General features: G+C 36.7%; 1 protein-coding gene and 1 long non-coding RNA gene across 2 annotated transcripts in view; one reads left to right on the top strand and one right to left on the bottom strand.

Annotated features, from left to right (window-relative positions):
* Positions 1-3,714: 3,714 nt before the first annotated feature.
* KCNJ2 (potassium inwardly rectifying channel subfamily J member 2) lies at positions 3,715-16,137 on the bottom strand. Its single transcript, XM_044085153.1, has 2 exons — positions 15,962-16,137; positions 3,715-10,065 (listed from the first exon to the last, which is right to left on the bottom strand). Exon 2 carries the CDS (start codon positions 9,840-9,842, stop codon positions 8,559-8,561), a length of 1,284 nt encoding a protein of 427 aa, XP_043941088.1. The 5' UTR covers positions 9,843-10,065; positions 15,962-16,137; the 3' UTR covers positions 3,715-8,558.
* A 313-nt stretch (positions 16,138-16,450) lies between these two features.
* LOC122812785 overlaps positions 16,451-24,280 on the top strand; it is a 366,012-nt gene continuing 358,182 nt past the window's right edge. Inside the window, exon 1 of the long non-coding RNA XR_006366562.1 lies at positions 16,451-16,643. This is a non-coding gene — a long non-coding RNA (uncharacterized LOC122812785). The remainder of the gene's footprint in view (positions 16,644-24,280) is intronic.

Below are 24,280 nucleotides of genomic sequence, written 5' to 3' on the forward strand. Positions count from 1 at the left end.
AACTCTGCTAAGATTATCATCCAGTATTTGCCTATAACAATTCCAGACTGATTGTAGTTCAGGACACAGAGGTCACCTGTTTCACTTTTAATTAGAACAACAATAACATGCCCCAATATTTTGCAGACTGTAGTGGTAAGTTTACTAAAGCTGTAGTTACTAGGGTGTTTTGGAAGGCTATCGCTATGGAGAGGCAACATGACGGCTGTTCTTCTAGATTCAGTTGTATGGTCTGAAAAGAGATAAAGGTTAAAGACAGTATGAAGGAGTTCTGCTAGGAGATGCTTTATATTTCTTGTGCTAGAAGGTGTTTGATATTTTCCAGGTACAGCTAGGAGTATTGTCTGGACCCATTTAACTCCTGTTTTGGTCTTGCAGAGAGCTGTTGTGACTCAATCTTGGAAAAATTTAGATGGGATAGTATGGTGAAAATTTGAGAAACAGTGGGATGCGTGAGAAGCCTAACATTTGAACTAAATTTGACTTAAAGGCTAAGGTTTCTGGCTTAGACTACATTATGCCATTACAGAACAGTTTAGTACAAATATGAGTAGCAGTTTCTTAGTGTACCAATAGAAGGCAGTCATCTTATAGACCATTTAAAGTTCATAAATGGCTTTGCACACTGAGATGGTACACCAACTGCTCATTGTTACTAGTTTTAGATCAGTTTTTATTTTTGTTATAGATTTTTTTATGGCAGTTATGCAGGCAGTCTTAATTATGAATTCATTGCAATTTTTGTCTCAGAACATATTCATTCTTCAATACATTTATTTGTGATGTAGAAAAACTCAGAAAAGAATACAGAAGAAAAAGTGGGATATATGCTGTTTCTCTCTTTTGTCCAGAATATCAGAAAGCAGCAACTGACTGGGTTTTTGAATAATGCAAAAATTAATTGCATTTTATTTTACTTATTTATTTATTTATTTATTATAAGTGGGGAAGCCTGTGGTTAAGGATAAAAGACACAGACAAATGATTAGATTTAGCCAGAAAGGAAGTGACATGTGGGGTGATACAAGTGGATGTGCTATAGGTGAGTATAAATTAAAGGTTGGTGGGAATAGGAACAATTCACAGTAAATAATATGTATTATTTTACAAAACAAAGTATTCTCCAGGCATATCTTGTAGGGGCAGTATAAGCAAGTCAGTGAACTGAAGGTTAAGTGAAGCCATAATATATGTATTAGTTTAAAGAGCATCTTTTGAACTGACTGAGAAGGCAAGTGCATTAATTTAGGAACATGGAAGGTGGCCTGAAGGGAGAAGTTATGTGGTGCAGTTTAAATCAGATACAATAAAAATGATAAAAATTCTAGAACGATATTGTGTACAACCTGACATTAAACAGTAGGATTGATACATATCTTGCCTGACAGCTTCTGGTGGACCTAAAAGCAGGTTACCTGTAATATGCTAGTAACAAGGGAATGTTATTGTTCTTAATCAGGTTTCATTAATTGCATAAATATGAATATCTTCATGGATGACGGAAGCGTGAAGCTCCATTTTGTAGTTTAATCATGTTGCTCTGAGCAGTACAACATTCATATTATTCAAAGTGGAACTTGGTATGTAGGTTTGCTTACAAAAAAGCCATTTTGTGTGAAGCAAAAGTCATAACAGCATACAGACTCCATGTGATGAGATGCGTCAGTTATACTTAACGAAGCTGGGGAGTCTGATGACAATATGTTCCTATACAGATACACTCCAAAACCCTCTAGAATGTTACCAGTTACTGTAATCAGTCAATTTTTCTTTGAATTTAGGCATTTTTGTTGGAGAGGGAAGCATAAGACTTTGTTTATACACTATTTCAAGTTTATATTTGTGAATAAAACAGTACAGACAAGTAAGTTTTATCTCCCCAGGTCCCACCTCAAAATGGATGCTGCACAGTAGAGCAAAAGTGGTCAGCAAATGTAAGTAAGTAAATAAATAAGTAAATAAAGAAGCACTATTGGTTTAGCTTCTGCTGAGACATAGCGGGCAAGCTCATTTCTGTCCCACTATGTTTCCTTTAGGGTCTGACACCTAAGGTAATTCTCCAAGCATGGGCAATAACATTATCTTACACATAGTTCAGAAAACAATAGGTCCTGAGAGCTCTTTCAATATTCCTGATCCAAATGCCAGAAAAGTCAAATGACCATCACACATTCCTAATCCAATGCAGGGAACACATTGCCATTGTGTCTTAGGATGGAATTAGCTATAAGAAGGACTTTAGTGTTAAAAGCAGGCTAATGTGTCCTTAGGGTTTCTGCCTTGCAGACTTGTTGATTCCCTGTAGAAGTAAGTGTGTGTGGGTGATATATGTGCATTTTTAAATGTCTGAGACTTTTAGGTATGTGCCTGGGAGGCATATGCTGCCTCAGTGTAATTATATGTAGTGGTGTACAGAGGCAGATTACAAAAATGTGTCATTAGTCCATGCAGGTAGTTGCGTCTCTCACAGGCTGACTTGGAAGATTGTAGTTGTACGTGGTTGACAGTAAACATTAGGCAGTTTCTACATTGACTTAATATGTCTAGTGCAGACAAGCTGTTCAGGTGACAAGTATAAGGCAGTGCCATGATGGATTCAGGTGACAAGTATAAGACAGTGCCACGATGGATGTCATGAGGTCAGCTTCTCAGCAGAATACCATGCTCAGTAATGCTATGGTCCTATTTTTAAAGCAAAAAAAAAAAAATAAAAATTCCACCAAAACAGGAATTTGCCATTAACAAAGCAAACACAGGAAATGCCCATGGCAGAAATGTCAGGGACCCCTGCTCTGGTCTCTTGCTAGGAACAGGTAGTATTAGCAACAATAGCCCCAACACAGTTCAGCTAAATAGGTTGCAGGACTCATTAAAGGCATCACCACCAGAATTCAGAATGGAAAAGTTCTATTCACCTTAAATTAAAATGCTACTTCTCAACTTCTCCTGCAATCCAGACAGAGCTGATCTCTTCCCAGGCAAATAATTCAACACAAAAGATTGCTTCCTGGCCATAAACTTTCAAAACTTTTAAAACTTCACGAAAGCAGAAATAAGGAAAAAAACAGAAAAAATAACACTTCAGTGTAATCATGTATGACCCTATAGTGGCATATGCTGTTTCTATACAGCAGTCAGTCATGTTGTTGAAGTGGGAGTTACTGATCCTCACCTTAATTATGAGAACTTAACAAAACAGTTTTCTGAATTGACATATTGCTTTTGTGAAGCAAAAACTTATTTTTAGGTTTACAAAATGACGATTGTTTATCTTACTCTTTGTGTGGCTTTGTATGTGTATGTTCTTGCATATGTGCATGTCTGCATGTCACTAAATACTTATATTCCAGTAAAATAGAGACAACAGCAATGGTGTAATGTTTATTGCCTAATAGATGGAATTAGAATTGGATCACTGACTCCACCATACTGGATGCTATGAGTTCTACTTTTCAGAGAAAACAGACTTTGTCTTTTGAGGACTACTCAAGATGGGTTAGTTTATTTGTGAAGGAAGAACTTCTGTGTCTTGCTTCAACAAAATGAACCACGATCCCTTCAAGATATTGAATGCCATACAGTTTCAGGCTGTTAACACATAACTGCTTTCGTGTTAGTTTTCTATCTGACAGCATACTTGGAAAATAAAGTAAATGCACAAAAATGGTGATTAAACATCTCTGTGATGTCTATATATGAAACCACACCGATGTGTTATATTTCAATTCTTTTTATTCAAAAACAATAAAATAAGACATACAATATAAAAATATGTACAATCCACAATCTGTGCAGTACAATAGGAAGACATTAATACAAAAGGCTGCAAACAGGAAAATATAACATCTGATAGTCTGAGATTGTCATATGCCTAGAAAGTTCACACATCAGGAGCTGCAGGCTAAGGTTATGATCTAAGGGCAGGGTGGTGAGAAGGAATGAAAGACCACTGATCAAGCAAGAATTTGCCAAAAGTGGTTTTCAGCAGCTATTTCTAAACAAGTTACAGTACTTGATTTTACCTTGTATTCCCAATATGAAAACACAGAGACCAACAAAAAAGTATAACTGTAAAACATTTGTCTTATATTAAAGGTGAAAAACAGATTTCGTTTTCACCCACAGTTAGACTGAACTGTCTTCTGACCAGCACTTTTTCTCATTTCTGAAGGATAACAGAATAACAAATTAGTTATAAAATCCATAAGGTTATTAGCAGCATGGAAATTGAAGTATACAACCTGCTTCCATGTTCAAATATTCAGTCCAAGGGATGTGTCTTTTAAACAATAAGAGCAAGAGTTTAATAGAAGCACATTTATGTCTTTGGTATCGATGAAATAAGATGTACACTTCAGCTTTTAGCTCCAGTATTTAGCTACAGTTTCAGTGTTTTTAGCTCATACCTCTTCAGCACTTTCTCTGCTTAACAGACACCTCTTCTGCACCCTACCAGCTAAGGATATATGTATATGTATGTGTATATGTATATGTGTATGATTCTAACCTTACCTTATTTCAAGTATCTTCTAGATAAGTATGAGCAATACACCTGCATTTTTATCATTATGAATAAATGGACAAAATTGTTCAAATTTTGTATTTTATGTAACATGTTTGGCTAACAAAATTGAGGATGTGGTTATACTGGAACTGGCTGTGAGCTGGCAAGTTTTCATCCCTAACCAGAGCTTGAAAATCTGTGGTCATTTAAGTAACGGATTGGTGAAGGAGCCAAAGAAGTAGGGATGACAGGGTGTGGGTAATAATGAATTGCCCATCTAAAAGGATGTATATGCTAGAATCCCATTCCTGCTTTCCACATAAGAAATTCCAACAGTACAGACTCACATTTAAGACATGCAGGGATGGCACAGCAATGTAACTGGGGATGGGTATCTGTCAGTACTCACTGTTTACCTGGTATTGCAAGATCTGCACCATGCCAGTACAGGCTGCACCATGCTTTCTGGCCAACAGGGGGAGCTGTCAGATATGCAAAATAAAAATCGCACTGACTACCATGGAATATATTACAGTATGGACATATCCTTCTTCTCTACAAGCTTAGACTTAGGGAGAGGTCACCGCTTCAAGGTGGGACTTCACTCATTCAGGCCCCAAAAAATGACAATACTAATGTGGTTCATAACAAATAATTTAACACAACACATAGAATCTTGGTTTATGCAAAAGCCTGTGTGTGCATAATGATAAAAGGTGTCAATCACACTGAGCTGTATGTCTGCATGATAAAAGCAGGAATGGTTGCTTTGAGAAAAACACTTTTTGCCACTAACACTGCTAGTTGCGTTGCATTTTAGGGGGAAAAAAGAATTAATAATCAACCAATAATCAGTTGTGTGCTGGTTTTAAGTAAGTGCAGTGTTAAAAGTAGATAAGAAGGGGGAAACAGGTTTTATGCAGTTTCTAGGAAACCCAAAGAACTAGTAGCACTGTACAAAAATAGACTAGACATATGGGTTACTGCAAAAATGTTGATTGGGGGGTGAAAAAGACTTAAGGTTGAGTAAGCCAGTTCAGTAACTGTATGTTTTGTTTAATTTGGACCGATGAGTCCTCACATGACTTTTTTATTTACATAACTAAATAAATAAATATAACAACAATGAAAATATGTTGTCAATGATTTTCAGATAAAAAGTAAATGACTAAATACATGAATTCCTTCTCCAAGAGTGCATATGAAAGACATCAGCATGTCAGCTCTTGACATATCCTTAGCATTCTAAATGATCTGAACGGTTCAAAACCCAGTATTCTATAAAAAGTTTTCCATATTAAGAAATCATGCTTAAATAATAAATAAGTGTAGAAGTGTAAACCCTATGAGTCTTGTAAATAAGGGTAACAATGTTTCATGCTAACCTGTAGCATCTAAGAGCTAGGTAAGAGAATTGTTACACTGGATTCATAGTTTCCATGGCATATTTTATATTCTTTATTTACATTTGGCTTTAAATATGAAAATATTCCATACATTTTATAAAATTATACTTTACAAAACATAATGCTTTAGCAAAATTGTTAATTTGCTAGAGTAAGTGTGCAGAGGTTGCAAATTGTATCTGCTCTCAACGAGTTATTTTTCTTGCAATTGTGCTTTAAGTCTCTGGGTGGCAGCACTATGCATTTACTGTCTAAAACAGCTTTTCATTCAATTCTTCATTTGTCTGTCAATGAATACTCTTTGGTTTAGATGTGCTTCTTTCTCAGAATATGTATTATAGCAGCACTTGTAACTTTCAAATCATTTTTACCAACTGTGACCAGTTAACCATGTTTAGTTTTTGAACATTCCACACTTGCCCAAACAATGCCAATGGCCACGCTTTCTATATCAGCTACTTAACAGCATTGTCTCATTCCCATAAATTAAAATTATATAGTTCCATTTAAAGTACAATGAATTGAAAACAAACACTGACATAGCCGTATAACTTTCATCAAACTACACATTAGGGGATTTTTCACGGAAAAAAAAGGCTTTCATCGTTAATTTGTATATTGGCAAGATGCAAATGTTACCAACATTGTAAAGCTTAAGGTTTCTAATAATATAAAGCATGCTGTGGTTATGTAACCTTGGTAATTTATGGGGAACCATAGCTTCACACAAGATGATCCCTACGATTCAAATAAACATAACATAGCAACAATGGCTACTCCATTAGAGTTACTTTTAAGTGATGAGTATACTATTCACTTTGATTAAGATAATTTAGGGATAAGTGCTTTCCTAGTGGTAAGCTTGTCAGAGATAATACACTTAAAGTGAAACAAGATATTTTTAATGGCATAAAGGGCTTCGTTAATTCAGTTAATTCAGAATTACTATAGTTCTTAGGCTCATTATGACATATCTAAGAACAGACTTGTCATCTAAATTTGGCATTGTACCATATAAAAATACTGCAAATGTCAGGAATTTGATCTTTATTTTTCTTTTATACAAAGCAGCACCAAAATCAGCATATGGTAACTATTGTGAAAGGAGGCATGCGAAACAGCTGAAAATTTTAACTTAAAATGACCTTCCAATGATGCAGTATTCATATATACAACGTGTTTGTGTGCCACATGGAGAAATGTTAACCAGTACAAAAATACTCCAGATTCTTTTCTATGTGACACATCTATTTGTCATCTTTTGGTATAGCTTTGTTTCTACTTGTGCAATTTCATGCAAAATAAGCACATCAATTTGACTGAAGGAAATTCAGCCAGTATTATAACAAATAAACAATCTAAATATTAATCAGATTCAATTACAGGCTCTATTGGTCTTGTGCAAATTTGATTCTATTCTAAAGCTGTTGTATCAACTGTACAAATAATATTCAATTATAACTTAAAGAAAGTGGTGTATAGAAGGACAGTTGATTTTCAGGTACAGCTGATGTAGTGCCATTTTTATAGTGTGACAGACCTATGAATACCAGTTTCTTTCCAGAAGCTGGAATATACTTGTGTAGTATGGATGCGCAATGCAATGAAGCATCACTTTTCATATCTACCAAAACTTAACATTCCTTGTCCTAATTAATCTAATTCCTTCATATGATCTTTTGTGCAAAATAACGCAGTTCCTGTGCCTTTCACTAGGCACATAAATGTAAAATTACATTAAAAGACTAAGATTTTAAGCAGCCTGTTAAACTGTCTTTTGGACAACAACATATAATGCCCTAAATGGAACATAAATCGTTAACTTGTTTTATTCAGCACAGTGCTTCTTGGTGAAATCGCCATGGATAAAACTTGGGAACTGTAAACTTGGACTCATTTTTGTATCTGTCCAGGTTATTTGCTCATGCATGTGTATAATATGCACACATGTACTATGGTTCATACAATATCTAAAACCTGAAAATGGCTATACTCAAAAACTTCAGCAACACAGCATATCCTGTCTTCTGGTTCTATGCTGCATACCTGCTTTGGGCAGGCGTTGATGAAGGATCTCTCATTCCGTCTGATCATCTAGCAATCAGTGGATTAACATAATTACCTTGGTTTTACATGTGTTTTCATTACTAGATGTATTAATAAATGTTACTGTTCTTTTAGATACATAGCAGCAGTTTTCAAAATAAGGCAATGAAAATGTTTGCTATGCCTTGTCTATGCCATTAAAAACATCCTTGTTCTGCTCCTATATGCATACTTATTCAATATAGTTAGGTATTTATATATTTATGCTACATCTCATTCTCCAACCATGCTTCCCTGTTAGCTCAAGTTCTATCACAGAAATGTGTTTATACTAATTTACTCTCTATGCACCTTTTACTCATGGTTGGGCATAAAATCAGTGCTTTTTTGCTTTAACTTTGAGAATGGTGTATTTCTTACAACTCCATATCATGACAGGTTATGTGCTGCCTTTCGTGCTCCATGGTGTCTCACAGTAAACATCTGTCTTTTACAGTACCACCATCATAAACTGACCTGGGCAAGCTCAGTGCCTCATGTATCAGTTTACATATTTTTTATTTCATATTTTCAAAAAAAAATATGTACTTAAATTGAGTCAGTCATATTTCAGATTCTCGTCGTAAAGGCCTAGGATCTAGAGGAATCATTGCCTGATTGTGACGGTTCATATCTGTGGGCATATCTGTGATTGTACTTTCACGAACACCATTGTCACTGTCATCCTCTTCCTTGCTTGTTAAAGCTATCTCGTTCTCATAGCAGAACGAGTTCGTATTTGAAAGAATGTATTTCTTTTCTGCTAGGTCTCTAGCACTGCAAACAGGTGTATTGGGTACTTCATATGTTTTATGAAACCGGGAATAGTCTACTTTGTAATAGTTCTTTTCTTCAAAAAGTACAGGTTCATAACGATGTCCCCAAAGTATTTCATTTGCTAAGTATGAACTGCGACACTGTGTTGTCATCGCTGTGGCTTCCACCATTCCTTCAAGAATTACTACTATTTCAAATTCGGAAGTTTCTAAGTCTTGTTTACTTAAGTCATACAAAGGACTTTCTTCATCTAGCTCATGTACTATTGTTATTGGGGAAACCAAAAATATACGATCTATCCCACTATCAAAACCAACATTGATGTCTATTTGATCAAGTGGGATGTATTCACCTTCAGGAGTAACTCTCGATTTGAGGAGCTGGGCCCTCACATGAGCTTCTACTAAGTGACTCTTCCGTAGATTTCCCACTCTCCACATCAAGCAAAGCTTTCCATCTCTCATTGCTATTATAGCATTGTGACTGAATACGAGTGTTTCATTTCTCTTTTTTGGCTTTGCCATTTTTGCCATTACAGCGCCGATGATGAAGGCATCAATAATGCAGCCCACTATAGACTGGAAAACAACCATAAACACTGCTATGGGGCATTCTTCTGTTACACACCTGAAGCCATAGCCAATAGTTGTCTGTGTCTCAATAGAGAATAGAAATGCTGCTGTGAAGCTGCTCACCTGTGAAACGCAGGGCTGATTGCCTTGAGGGGCATCTAAGTCTCCATGTAATAGAGCAATAAGCCAAAATACACAGCCAAAAAAAAGCCAGGATAAAATGAAAGCAAGACAAAAGATAACCAGCATCCACCTCCAACGGATATCTACACAAGTTGTAAAAATGTCTGCCAAATACCGCTGGTTTTTTTCACTAACATTTATAAACTGCACATTGCAATGTCCGTCTTTTTTAACAAAACGACTTCGACACTGCTGTCGAGTATTGATTTTGCTTTTTCCGTTGCCACAGCCATTTGTAATTGCCATATTTGCCAGCTTCATTCCGTCTTCTTCTGATGATACAATGCTGTAGCGGTTGGTTCGCACGCTGCCCATTGCCACTGCTGTGGACTGCGGTGCTTCTGCTTTGGAAAACAGTCTTAGTTTACTGAAAAGCCTTTGGAGAAACAGTTTTGATAGCTCTTGTGAACACACACAGAGAAAAGAATTGGTAATGATGGAGGTTCCCCAGTTATCCTTGGAGGTCTACCAAGGATTGCGTCTTGCTATGGAAGTCGACTCATCAATGGGATGGAATCTGTCATCTGTACAGCATAACCTACAAAAAAGCAAAATAAGACAAGGTTTGATATTAAAATGTGAAATAAAGCTTGCAGTTCTTTACAAATAAATGTGTATGTCTATGCTGTATTCTAAACTCTGAAATGCCTCATAGAATATATTTTAATGTAGCTGACAAAAATGCTACTTAAATGTACTTATAGTCAAGAAGTATTCCTATGTAAAATATCCGTGTTCTTATTCATTGGCTTTCCAGATTGCAAAAAACAGTATAATATTTCATTTTTAGAGCTTAGTGTAATACTTCGAGTGGATTTCTAGGTTCAGAGTACTTCTGTACTTTTATTGTGCTGCTTAATATTGTATTTTAGCACTGTAGCCCTCCCACCCCTCAGAGCTTGCGTTTTAGTGTCCTTAAAACATGACATTGCACATTACCATCCCGACACTGATTGTTTAGTTCAATCTGAATTAAACAGCAGGAGTTGAAGCCATGAGTGAATTTTATAAGGTCAACTGCAGACCTGAAGTAGATTTTAATGTCTTCTGACATCTTAGATGTACATCTCTAACACATTAACACAGGCACATTTATTTAAGACAGAAAGTAAGATAGAAAGATAGATACTTATAAATTTATGTATAAATATATGCATTCATGTTGGTTGTGTGATTTGATCATGTGCTTAGCTAAGAATAAACATGTGCAATTATGGAACACTTTTCTTCCAAGTATACATGCTATGAATTTCAAGAGTCCCAGTTACAGATTGTACTGTGACTATCTTTAACTTACCTACCAATATATATATATATATATATATATATATATATATATATATATATATCAGTCATGCAGGGCTACTCGGCTGAAAAAGCTGAGTTTTGTTGATTTAAGATTTACAAAGAACATTTTCAATAACTTGACGAGTCCATGCTTTCCAGTGTTTTGGTAATGGAACAAATCGTTGCAGTATATACATTTGCTTTTATCAGAAATCACTATATTTTGGAGTTGGATGCATTAAAACATTTAATAATGTAGCAGATCTGTTGTGATTTAATATTCAAGAATATACATCAGAACACTTCCCAGGATTAGTCATCTGTTAAGGCAGCAATGTGTGATAGAGTTCTCCAAGCCTTTGACAGTAAAACAATAGCCCGCATGAATACTTCACTCTAATGACTTTATAAAAAACGTATCTACTACGCCTACACTTACACCTGCTTAAGTATTTTGTCAGATTTTTGCAAAAGCTCTGTGCTTTCATGCAAACTGCAATATAGTGTACTGCAGCTTTGGAAAGGTAACATTTCCAAGAGAATATTTTAACTGTAGTTTTGCAATGCCTGCTTTATATTAGTAATGTCTGCAATACGGAAATGCAGTATACATATCTCATAAACACAATTACTCTGGAAACATATAAACACTTTTATTTAGCAAATATAAGAACTATATATTGGAGATGAGAATTATTACAAACCTGAACTATTCTGAGTTTGTTCCAATTTCAACTATTAGGCATTTATCAAGGACCATTACAAAAAGGAAAAGAGAAAAAAGTGACTCACAATATGAGACTTCCTGTATTTTAAATCTTTTCACTTGTGGCAACAATATTCCAGACCAGTACTCTGCTTTATATAAAATGCTACAGTTAACTCAATGAATACTCCAAAGGTTGGAAGTAATACAAAGATGCTAATATAAAACATGGGCCCACTACCTACCACATAAGAGCTTGTCTGGACATGTACTTTTACATTCAATTCATATATTTGTGGCTTACATAAAGTAAAACCCCTTTATCCACATGGAAAGTAAAATGCCTGGCGTTCCCTGTCCCAGTCATGTTAATGGGGGGAAAATTACACTGTCTAGCATTTTTCATTAAAAAGTACCAATCAGCCCCCAGCCCACCCCAAAAGAAAAACCTGCCAGCATTGCTAGCCATATGCCTTGACCTGCATCCATACTCTTTGATTCCATACTAGTTTGCAGTAAATGACTGATAAAAGATAATCTGCATCACAAAATTGTGGGGCAAAGCTATGTGCAGTAGGCAGCATGTTGTCTCTAATGAAGAGGAATGCCATATATTGCATACAGTCTGTTGAGTGAAGAAGGAATCGTATCAGGATGGTAACATCTCTTAAAACTACAGGTATGAGATAATACATATTAATAAACAACAGTGTACATGCATAATAAAAAGCTACAACAGTGCAAACATGCATAATGCACTCTACACATGAACTCAGGAAGCCAAACGTATAACAATACAAAATGAGAAACTTCATAAACTTTGGGGATTGCACGAATGTAGTCCCCAGGTTGGCAAGGGTTATGAATGTAGACAGCACTGAAATTATTTCACAAAGATTAGCTCATAAGTTAGTTCATGCGGAGTTAAGCATGCAAGCCAAGAGACCATCGAGGAGCCCAGTCTAATTTCCCCACTACCCCAGAACCCTATCTGGTTTACTTGTTTGATCATAGTTACACAACTGGCAAATGGAGGCTGAGGGAATCAAACGATCTACTATGGGAAGCATTTATTTATTTATTTATTTATTTATTTATTTTAAATAAGGTCCTAGCCTTAATCCTCTGTGCTAAGTGCCAGAAAAAAGAACCATAATGTTACACTGTTTAGAACCATAACAGACATTTCGGGAAGTTTGTTACAGGAGAGTAAGGCTAAGAACTGCCAATAAGCTTTAAACAGTCTAGGGTCTAATTCTCCTCAAACGTCACCCATAAACTGAATGTCTAAGTAAGCTAACTAAGCTAATAATGTCCCTAGGCAGCCAGTAACATTTGCAGTTAAAATACTTGTGGCTACACACGAGCAAGAACAATATTATACGTTTTGACCAAGAATTTTGCTCACTGTAACTGTCTCCCTAATATTGCCATCTTCTATGTTTATATTGTGAATGATCATTAAAAAGCTGACCTTAAAAGGGGGCAGCATTCCATTAGAATTTTAGTCACAGCTGTGAGCCATACAGCAAACTGCATAAAACTTAACTTCTAGAATGATACAGGAAGATTCTTATTAATTAAGATATTACTACATTTCAACGCTCATTATAGGAAATCAAATGCACTTCTAAAGCATATTACAACATATTCTCTAGGAATAAGCGAGCTTAGGCAGTCGGTAACACTGACATTTCCCTCATGTAAATACAGCAGTATTTATTGCCCAGAATGGAGCAGTGCTGTTATTCAAGTTACATACTAAAACAATGCATGAAGAAAAATGCCTTTCCACAAGTCCCTTGCTGCAGCTGGGGATTTGAGTTTACAGATGAACATACCTCAGTAAGATATTCATATTAACTCCTTTTCAATGTTGCACATGTAATGAGTATGAGTCATCAATCTTAGTACACTTAATGACTATTTACCTTTAAAGTGGAAGCTTTAGAATGCTACAGAGAAATTGTCACTGATGGAGCATCTCTGTGGACAAATCCAGCTGTGTGTGTGGTGTGTGTGTAATGTAATGGAGAAATGTACTCTGTGGCAGTGAGTGCTGTACTCTGCTAATAAGGTTCATATGTCACGCAAACCACTATGCATACCTCTCAAGTACTATGGTTTAGGAGCAACGCTGTTTTTGTCCTTAGATGTTGCCTCTGTCTTCCTTATTGTACATACTTCTTTCATTAAAAAAGCCAGTGCTATGATGCTTAATGCTCATTGTCGGCAGTTCCTTGTATCTGTCATGCAACACAACAGACCCTTATTAAAGAATCAGAAAACCCAAACGGACGATGCAGATACATTTACTGTCTCATACACTGCCAGTCAGACGTCATGACTTTTCGTGGATTGGGTATGATTTAGCAAAGCAGAAGGGAACTGATCTTGTAAAACGTTTACAAGTGTTTCGCCCTCATACGGCTACGCCAAACGATTTAGTTTATCCGTGCATCCTACTTAATCAAAACCTTCCTACCTAACCTCCCAAAACGCGCCCCAACACGCCACACACACACACACACACACACACACACACACACAAACTGAATTACAGACGCACAATTGAATCGTGTAAATGTTATTTCCTCCTTAAAAGCAAATGTTGGAAGAAATGTGTCAGCTGTCTTCCGACTGGATCACAAGACAACCAACCGGTAGAAATTTAATGGACTAAGGAGGAATAAAGGCCCTGCACTTGTTGCTTAGGAGCGCACCGAGCTCCACGTGCCAACAAGGCAATCTGCACAGGCTAGCAAAGGAAGCATTGTTGTCCAAGGCTTCTGCGATGTTCAGTTTTATTATTTAAGAAACAGTTAAAAAGTCTTATTGGTAGCATGTTTAACCTGTGAAAAGGAGCTCACGAAACCACGGCAACACCGGCTCTGTGGTATTTAGTATCATGGCAACGTGACATTTGCTTTTATCAACATATGTCATGCCGTGTGTGTAAAACAAAAAAAAAAACGCAAGAAGAATTGCATCTTAACATTTCAGAAGGCATCAGACTTCACACACGCCTAACACACCCAGAAGACTGCTGTGCATCAGAAAGACTAGACGTCGTAAGTGCACGGACTTGGATGAGGAAGCAGCAAGACCCCAAATTACAGCCAGAGAAAGCCAAAGTTCATCCATATTTTGCTCAGTCTTTCGTTGTAATTCACTTGGTCCTGCCAGCGCTCAAGCTTAGCAAGTCAACAAATGGGAAGACACACGCAAGCCAAGTTTGCAGCATTCGGAAAAGGTCAATATGAGAACCAGATCTAGTATATTAAAACAACTCTGCTTGACTAAAGTAATGCAAATTTAAAAATAAGTTTGGCATTGTCACAGTCTGGACTCGAATAGTGTACATTATTATGAGAGAAAAGAAACCTACCAGGCTAGCTGCAACGTGTCCATCTGATTGCATAGTAGCACTTCTCAGTGAAGTGTCTCCAGGAGGTCAGGTTCTCTCTCTCTCTCTGACATAGATGGGATACAGCCAGCAGCGAGAGAACAGGTTATTTTGTCAGCGCAACACCATGAGCGTTAGTCAGCAATCTGAACTAAGTTTTGGAAAGTAAGGCGTCCAATTCCTAGCGTACAGTTTTTAAACTACAGCAGTTCTGGATCGATCGTGAACTAAAACAATAAGGTACTAGTTTTCACACTTAGTGCTCTGCCATCACTAAAAGCAATTCAGTTAAGACTCATATTTTCACTCAGGGAAACGGGTTCTGTGATAAGAGTGACGTTAGTGCGGTTTTCTTAAGCAGACAGAACAGATACCCTTTAACCACACAATTTATTCAGAGAATAATATGCGGCTTTAAATAATGTAGGTTAGGTACAGAAGCATCTCCATCAGACCGGTACAAAAATCAACAAGAACTAGACAGCTACAGCACAAAGTTAACTGAAATGTTGGGGTTCTTTTCAAACAGCTTTTGGCTCTCTTGCAGTTTATTTAAAGTCCGTCCAACACCCCCCCCCCCAAAAAAAACAAAAAACAAAAAACTCTACCGTCACCACCGTCATAACCGCCAAATGCAATGAAAGAGAAAGGCTGATAAAAAGTCAAGCAGCGGCTAGGGTTAAGAGTCTGATGCAGAACGCCACATAAGTAATCATCGCCCAATTCCGCAGCAGTAATCATGGCACCTTGCTATGACAGCTGCTTATATAAATTCTTAATTGAAGTATTCTGTTTTTTTTTTAATCCTTAATAAAACATAAAATAAGTATGCCTGATACAGACTGCAATCCTTGCACAGTTACTGCAGAATAACATTCTCAGCTCATCATGATAAGACCAAAACGTAGAAAAGGCTAAATTCTTGAAGTTACAACCCGCACAAGTAAAGCACCCAAAAAAAGTCAAAGTTAGACTCGTGCAGCTGCAACCTGCAAAAAGAATGTATCTGTTGGTTATAAGATCTGCAAAACTTACCAGTAACTGCTTGTGATGGGTTACAAAGATAATTCAAAGTCCACAACAAAAGAAAATTAAAATCCAGAACGTTTTGCTTCCTTATATATCTTTTGCAATCTTATTCACCGCACAGGCGTTTTCTCCGGTTCGTGTTTGATATATATATATATATAACTAGGAGGAAGCTACTTTTCCGCACTTTGAGCGCTACTGATGCTTGCAGGGGAATGCCATGTGTTTTTTAAATACTGGTTGGTTCTCTCCGCCTCCGTCCAATGGTGCTGCCCAATCCAGAAGCGGAGCTGGTTGGAGAAGGCGTAGACTTCTCTATGCTCTGGGTAAAACTTACAAGTGGAGCCCCTGACTGCAGCCTAAACGGTGAAGTTATAGACAGTAGGAAATACTCTGTGTTTGTTGCCGAACCTCTGGTCAAACAAGCCCCTCCCACCCTCTAACGAAGTAGTACTAAATCTGTACATTAAGCAGTGCAGTGCTGTTCGGGGCAAATGAGAGTCAGCCTTCAGAGACTTCAAAATCGGGTCCGCCCTTCAAATCGTTTAGTATAAGGAAGGGAAGTAACGGAACTCAGTAGTTATGATTCTGAAAATAATCGACATTTTTACAGCTGAAGTACAACTGAAACAGCAATTGCCCAGTCAACCATTATATGTTTCTTTCCAATAACCAGCAAACTTCTAAGGTAGAAATATCCTAAAATCTTGAACTGCTTCACCATTGCACGCTGCTTATTGTTTGAACGTTAGTCAGCAGACCAGCTGGAAGAACACCCATTTTTTTATTTAATTGCCTCTTCCGTGTACTATACAGCTTGCCAGTTTCTGTCAAGTTTAGAAAGAGCAATAGTGAGTCTGCCTGTATGAGGTTGTATTATCTAAAGTTGATATTGGTTATAGCCTCGGCATGCAAGTGTCAGAACTAGTTAGCATAGACAACAGAAACTTTCTGGACATGTTTGTCTTGGCTTGGCACCCACCTGAGAGGTACTTACAGGTGCAGGTCTGAAAAGAATGAGGATTAACGATGTTTCTGTGCAGACTGACTGACCATTGCTAAGTTAGTAGATCATGACTTTGTCTTACTTCAGCAAAAAAGTTTACAAAACCAAATTTCTACATTTAAAATAGCTAGGAAATGGAATGTATGTGCGTGTGTGTGCGAGCGTGCGCGCGTGCGGGGGGTGAGGTTGTAGCCCAATCTTTTCAGACATCATCTATCTATATTACTTTTAATGGATAACGCATCGCGTGTTAGGTGGCAAGCATCAACTTCTTGGTGGCCGAACTGTATTTTTGGCAACATATCTGTCAGGTCTCCAGATTTTCGCAGAATGCCCAGATTCTTGCCTCATATTTTTGATCTGTTTGTCATAAAATTTTGGTTTTCTGGCAAATCATTTGCAAATCACTGAGGATTGACGTCAGAAAATAATGAAGGACGTTAGAGTTTCAGGCTTCATACCCTTCAGAACATTCATGAAAAAGCTGCTATTCTGTCAACTTCTGGAAGTTTGTACGAGCAATATTTAAAAACTCTCCCTACTTTTGGGTCTCGTTCTAAGTAAATAGATAGATCTCCGCTGTAATCAAATGCGTCAGGTGTGAGTTGTGACATTCATATCTCTCAGCCTTTAAGCATTAAAACGTACAGCAGCCAGTCCGAAAGAAAAGCATTTCTATGGGAAAAGAATGTCTTTTCATACTAGATCCACACAGCTGTAGGAAGTTGTATTGGCTTATTTCAATTGTTGAATAACGCGCAGACCTTAAACCAGCCTAGCTTTATAAAGAATATCAGCAAATCTAAGAAGAACAAGGATACATCTGGGGCAAGGAGAAACATGTTTCTGCATTCACACTTTTTAAACTGACGACAAAAGACTAAAGTCCGTTTAGAGCCATCTGAGGCAGACGCTGCTAACTCTAATGCATTTTCTTAGAGGTGCATATCTAGATAATATCTTTTACCGTGAGGTTGTTCTGTAATCCCCAAGTGTATCCTTTCAAAACGTTATTGTGTGAAACGAAGATACAAACTGAGTTCAAATAAGGTCTAAAAGTGGTAAAACAATTCCAGGAAACCAGAGAATCTCTAATATGCTTATGACAATTATTTTGAACCTCTGCTCTCAGGCCTACTAAGGTATAAATGTCGGAGTTATACTTGTAGGCAGTGGAATGAGGACCCCCATACTATTTCTGAAAACCATACAAGTGCCTTCACGTTCCTCCAGTTTATGGGAGGATAGGTGTATTCCTTTGTTACGCACTTCATGTGAGGAAGCTTTTGGAGCATTATGGCAAATGCTAATCATGATGACTTGCCTCCTTCACCTTATTTAAATATGTGCGAAGGTGCAATTTGAATTTGCAATGTTAATATTATACTCGTGTTATTCTCCCATATATGAGCCACCATTATTACGGTTATGGGATTATCGGGTGAAGGAGTTGTATGTAAGCATGTACCCACTGCGCCCTGCTTGCTTCGGCATTATCACAGACGACAAACGCCTATTATAAATGTAGGAGCAGTTCTAAAATATTCAAATATTTTAGACAGTGTCAACAGAATCTTCTGCAACACAAAGGCAAACATACGCATTCACCCAACACACGCTTGAAGGAACACACACACACGCACACACACACAACTTATTATAATGTTCAGCATTCGGCAGTCATTGTTATTTTCCTACCACAGAGGAAGCATTACATAACTTCAACAACAGCACTGCTACCTGTTATTAATGTGGTAATTAATAATGTAAGTAGTTCTCATCTTAAACTGAACAATCTCTTCCTGACACATTCTGGCGCCCCTTATTGTAACAAATTAAGTCGACATGTAAAATCACTTTGTCTCTTATTTAATATCACTGCTGCTGCTTCCTGGGTAACCACAAGAATACAACTCTTGGGTCTACCTGTTATATTCATTTATTAACCAGGTAAACCAGTTAATAGCGTCTGTTCAGGGGTAACCCAGTAGCACTGTCTGCTTAAGTGATAATTTTGCTTGCTAAGGAAATGGATACTTGATGAAATCAGACTCAAGACTAGAAACTGAAGCTCTTTAGTAGCTCATAGCCTTAACCTACTGTTCCAAACTATTTGACATATGGAATATATATTATCAAATAATTTGTAAGTAGTTGAATGCACTCAGTGTGGTCTCAGATTTCAGAACATTTAGAACATTTCATAATGGTACATATGCACTTTTTTCCAAGTATTGAATGTTCATACAGCAAATGCACTAAAAACGCTTCTGATCAAAGTATTCTTCATACATCATTTGATTAACTGGGTTATGGGCTTTGTAAATCCTGCTTTTCTTCAAGTTTACATAAGAGAAGTATACGGCAGGGGTTTCTTTGATGCATATTTTAGGCATGTGCCAGTCCATTTGGATTACTGTAAAGCAGTTAATTACCAAGATCTAGCCTAAGGGGGAAAACATCAGAATATGATTTTGCCTAGTTCTGAGACATTTGATCTGACAGTGTGTGAAGTCTCATATGTAAGTGAACACACACACACACACACACACACACACACACACACACACACACACACACACTTTGGGTGTCAGTTTTAAATTAAGTTGGCCCTGGAAATTGTTCACAAGATATGCCTTCTTATCAGTTCCATGGTGCACATCTAGTATGGTATTCATTTTTTCCCCGTACCGTAAGTTCATTTCTTACTGAGTATATGTTAAAGAAATTTCTTTACTTGAAGTTCAGAGCTGATTCAGGATATGCAGACTAACAAGAGGTTAGGTTAGCTTTCAGACTGCAATAAGTGTTCTATAGTTACCTTATTAACTTCATATGTTACCTTTAAATAATGCTTCTGTGTCAGAAGAGTTACAGATGTTTTCAGTGTTTACACAATTCAAATAGCAGTATTAAATTTGTGCAGGGGTTTATCTCATTTAATTGTGAGAACAGTGTTTATCTAGGTGTTTTAGTTGTCACTGTAAGTTCTGCCAAATTTCGTTAGATTTCTTTCTTGCACAGAAGTAATATACATTGTAAAGCATGCTGTACATACTGGGTAGTCAACAGAGATGAGTACTGCAGCTCTGTAGGGTCAAAACTTCTGAGTTTGCAAGGCAAATTGTGACCACAGTCAACTGCTAGGGATAGGTTTCATTATTATCAAATAAACTTTCATTGTTTGTAGGTTTATTAGTTCATAGGTGTGCACTAAGCTAATGACCAGAAAGGCCTTTTGAAGCCTAGCCTTTGTGGAATTTGATTTGCATCTGCAGTTTCACATTACATTTAAGTATTTCAGATACAGAGTCACATTTTGCAGTAATAACAGGAAAGAGAGAAACTAATTTGTGTCCTAAAATATCAGGGCATTAGCCTTTTTATAGGACACTGTGCAACAGGTGCAGTCTAGCAAAAAAAAAAAAAAAAAAAAAAAGAGCAAGAGAGTATTGATATTAGCCTAGAGTGTCCAGCTCTTAGTTCTTGCCCACTGAATATTTTGCTTAGTTACTTTACATGCCTACTCATTTCAGGAATCCCTGTGCAGTTCAGTAGGGACCCAAAGCACAGGTTTTCTTGTCCAAAACAAATAAATACATACTAGCATATTCGCCCCTAAATTGATATTTGGGCAACAATGTACAATTTGTAGAGCAAGTTTTCTGCAATTTTAACATTTTTTGTAATTTTGCAATTTTTGGGAAGTCAGGATAAAAAAAAATGATGTTTGGAATATCAAGTAAGGCTGGCATAAAAGTATACAAAACTTAAATATTTTAAACCAAATTAGTTTGCTAAGACAAGGCCATCCAAAGTTACTTAGTTTTGATTGAAAGTCTGTTCTAGATTGTCATTAGTTTTGTGTTGCAACACATTCATTCCCAGGTCACTGCTGTAAAAGGCCTTTAAGTTTAGTGAGATATAATATAGCAAAGTATCAAAATGAAATAACCACACAAATACAATTAAGGATTTCTGTTATAAACACTTTATAATAGAGCAGCCCCAAAGTAATTCCATTACTGTTTTAACTAAAATCCTGACTACAGGATATAACCAGTGATGAGAGTGAACACAAACAGGAAATAATTGAGTTCCTGTTCTGTTTTAGAACAGAAGTTACTTCCTGTACATATTCTCACTGGAAATGTAAATGGAATTCTTAAATCACTAATACAGTTACTGTAATAGTAATCATCATTTTGAAACTTGATGACAAGATGAGACATGTATTGATGCTACCTGTGTTATAAGACACAATACCTGTATGTAAAAAGAAATGCTCCACTTCAACAATTTTTTTTACAGTGAGGATTTTGCTACGGTTCTTTACATGTTTGGTCATTCCAAGAGGCCCTCTATATTTCATCTACCACTCAAAGTACAGGTGTTCTTGTACAAAACATAGATGTAAAAAAATGTTCTTTAATGAAAACTGAAAATATTAGATCTCAGATACTAGCAATTGTTAAGAATAGAAAGAGATGGAGACATATTATTTTAGATACAGAAAGAAAAACAAAGATGCTAAATTATGTTACTGCATGTGTGTGATTGTGTGTGTGTGTGTGTGTGTGTGTGTGTGTGTGTGTGTAAATAAATACAGATCCCTATCAAATGATAGAAACTTCATTTCACTGAATCCCATTTGACTGAGACCATAAAATTGAAATTTCAAAATACTGGAAAATCACTTGACTGAAACCCATAATACTGAAATCTTACAATGCTAACATTCAACATGCTGTATTTTTTAAGTGGATGATATAAAACCAGAGTAGGTGGAGGAGTTATGCCCCCAACACCCCCAAATGTGGGGGGCTGTGCCTCCCATACACCCCCCCCCAACTATATATACTAACTCCGGGATTCCACTACAGTGGGGAAAAGGACATATACCTACTATTCTGTTTTTTTTTTTTGCCACATTACCTTTCCTGAAATAGCTGCATGATCCTTTCTAAAATGAATGTAGACTGCTGGGTGCAGGAGTTAGACAAATAATGACAATCAGGACATCAAAGCCACAATGCATATCTCCATAAATCATTGGGATAAAGGTGGGGGTGGACAACAGTCCTCTGACCAGGACTTTGTAGTAGCTCTGCATTCTAATGGGCATATGGATGCATGTTTGTGCTGAAACAATTCTTGTGATTCATTTTAATGGATTAAGCAACCAGACACAATAAATAGTATATTTAATTAAATGCTGATAAGTGGTATATCTATGTAATTAGAAACAAGTGCCTAATACAAAGTCATCTGTCTAAATTCCCCATAAAAATTGCCATCTTTCCTGTTGATTCTGGAAAATAAGGAATAAGGAGAATATGTGTATGCTTTGCCATCTTGAAGCTCTGGTATGGACTTAACAACAACAAACCATTTCTGAGAATGATTCTCACCTTGTTTTCAATATATCTATCTTAAAGGTTTTATTTGCATTTACAAACCCACGTTTTTGAAGTTAGAAATGCTGAAATTAGTGAGGCAAGTTACCTACCCCACATTTTTATCTGCATACCAACTTGAAGTTATAAAAGACAACATTTTTCCATAACTCATACATGTTTCATCAGTGTTGGGCACATGGTTGAAATAAAGCAATGAGCTAAAGTTTCTAAATTTGAAAAAAGAGATGTAATGTCTAAAAGTTCACATTGGACTTTACTGACAAGATAAACTAACATGGTACACACAAAACACAGTGGTATAATAAGCAGGCTTCAGTCACGATAGGATTACACTTTGAAAGGCAGGCTTTTTTTGAGCACTGCATAAAACATCTGAGGCTTTATCTGGATGAAAAGAGCAACATTGACTGAATGCATCACAGAGCTGCATAACTGAATAAACTGCTAGGAAAAACATACTGTGAAAAGTACAAAACAAATACTTTCAAAATGGACTGATTTCAAGGCTCATATCTGCTTTTGAATGCATCACTAATCTGCAGGCGTATATCAATGAGGATAATTCATACTTCAACTGGTCATTATCTACAAAAGTCACATTCAGAATTTGCAGGCTTTCATTCTCTCAAAGAACTCAGTACGTTACCACAATCCAATTTCATTTCAAGGCTGGACATCCAAGTACCTTAGTGATACATTATGAACAGATTATTTTTGGCTTTGGGCACCCTGATCAGGTCTTGTGCATCCTATGACCCCCATTATTAGTAATAGTAATAATAATAAAAATAATAATAATGTAATAATAATAATAACAATAATAACAATGATGATAATGATATTTAAAACAGATTTAAACAGCATTTGTTGGATTTCATAATATCTTGAAAGTGAATCATGCTCTTGAGGTGAAAAAAAGTTCTAGCAAGAAAAAGTAGAATTTTCTGAATGCCTTCGAAATGAATGTTTTGCTTAAACCACTGGCATTGTTTGCTGGCTGGCTTTCCATGACTCAGTGTAATGTTTTGTTTCAGCTACTGTTCCAGTTTGATTTAAGTTAAAGGAATTTTTATGTTCTCAATCAGCTGGCATATATTTAATTATGAAAGCAGTGAAAACAAAATCCATCTGTTTCAACTAAATCAAATGAAGTACCTCAGCTTATTTTAATCATCTGGTAAATATTTATCTCAACTAATTAGCTGCAGCAAATGTCAACTTCTCAATCTAACACTAGATCTGTACATCAGCTGACTCGGTTTAGCTTATAACTATTGAAAGCTTGCTACTCATTTAAACCACAATCTAAACAAATTAATAATTTTTCACTATATTTTCACTATTTTATTCAGCCAGCATGGCGCAGCATATGGATCTATTATAATCACTTAAAATATGCCATGCCTTCTGAATTAATAATTGTGGCCAAGTGTCTACATTTTAATACCATTTCTTATACTAGCTTAATATGTTTTTGGATGGTTAATAAAGATTGAGATGCCCTTCTTCATATTTTCTTTTTCTTGTGGCACTTTGATCTCCACTGCCCGATAAGTCTGATGAACTCTCCCAGCCAGTGGACCCATTTGTTCCACATCAGTGGGGTGAGGGTAAACAGGAAAGGGCCACCATTAAGGAAACCATCATATCTGGTTTGAGCTTTTCACCATTAAGGCCTACATCCTTCACTCACCAGTGACAACTGTTGGGTGTGGGAAGTGGAGTGGGTGTCATTGTTGTAACATGTGTGAGTTCCACAAGGGGTTTATATCACCATACACCCTACCCACTCACCCTTCTATCCACAAGAGAAACCACATGGATGTTTTGCTGGTCTCCACTGGGGAAGTCCAGCCAATGCAGCTATAGCATTGGGCATACACACTTCCTTTGTGGATG

The sequence above is a fragment of the Protopterus annectens genome, chromosome 10.part0 (genome assembly GCF_019279795.1).
Source record: "Protopterus annectens isolate FY-2018-M chromosome 10.part0, PAN1.0, whole genome shotgun sequence".
NCBI classification, from domain to species: Eukaryota; Metazoa; Chordata; order Ceratodontiformes; family Protopteridae; genus Protopterus; species Protopterus annectens.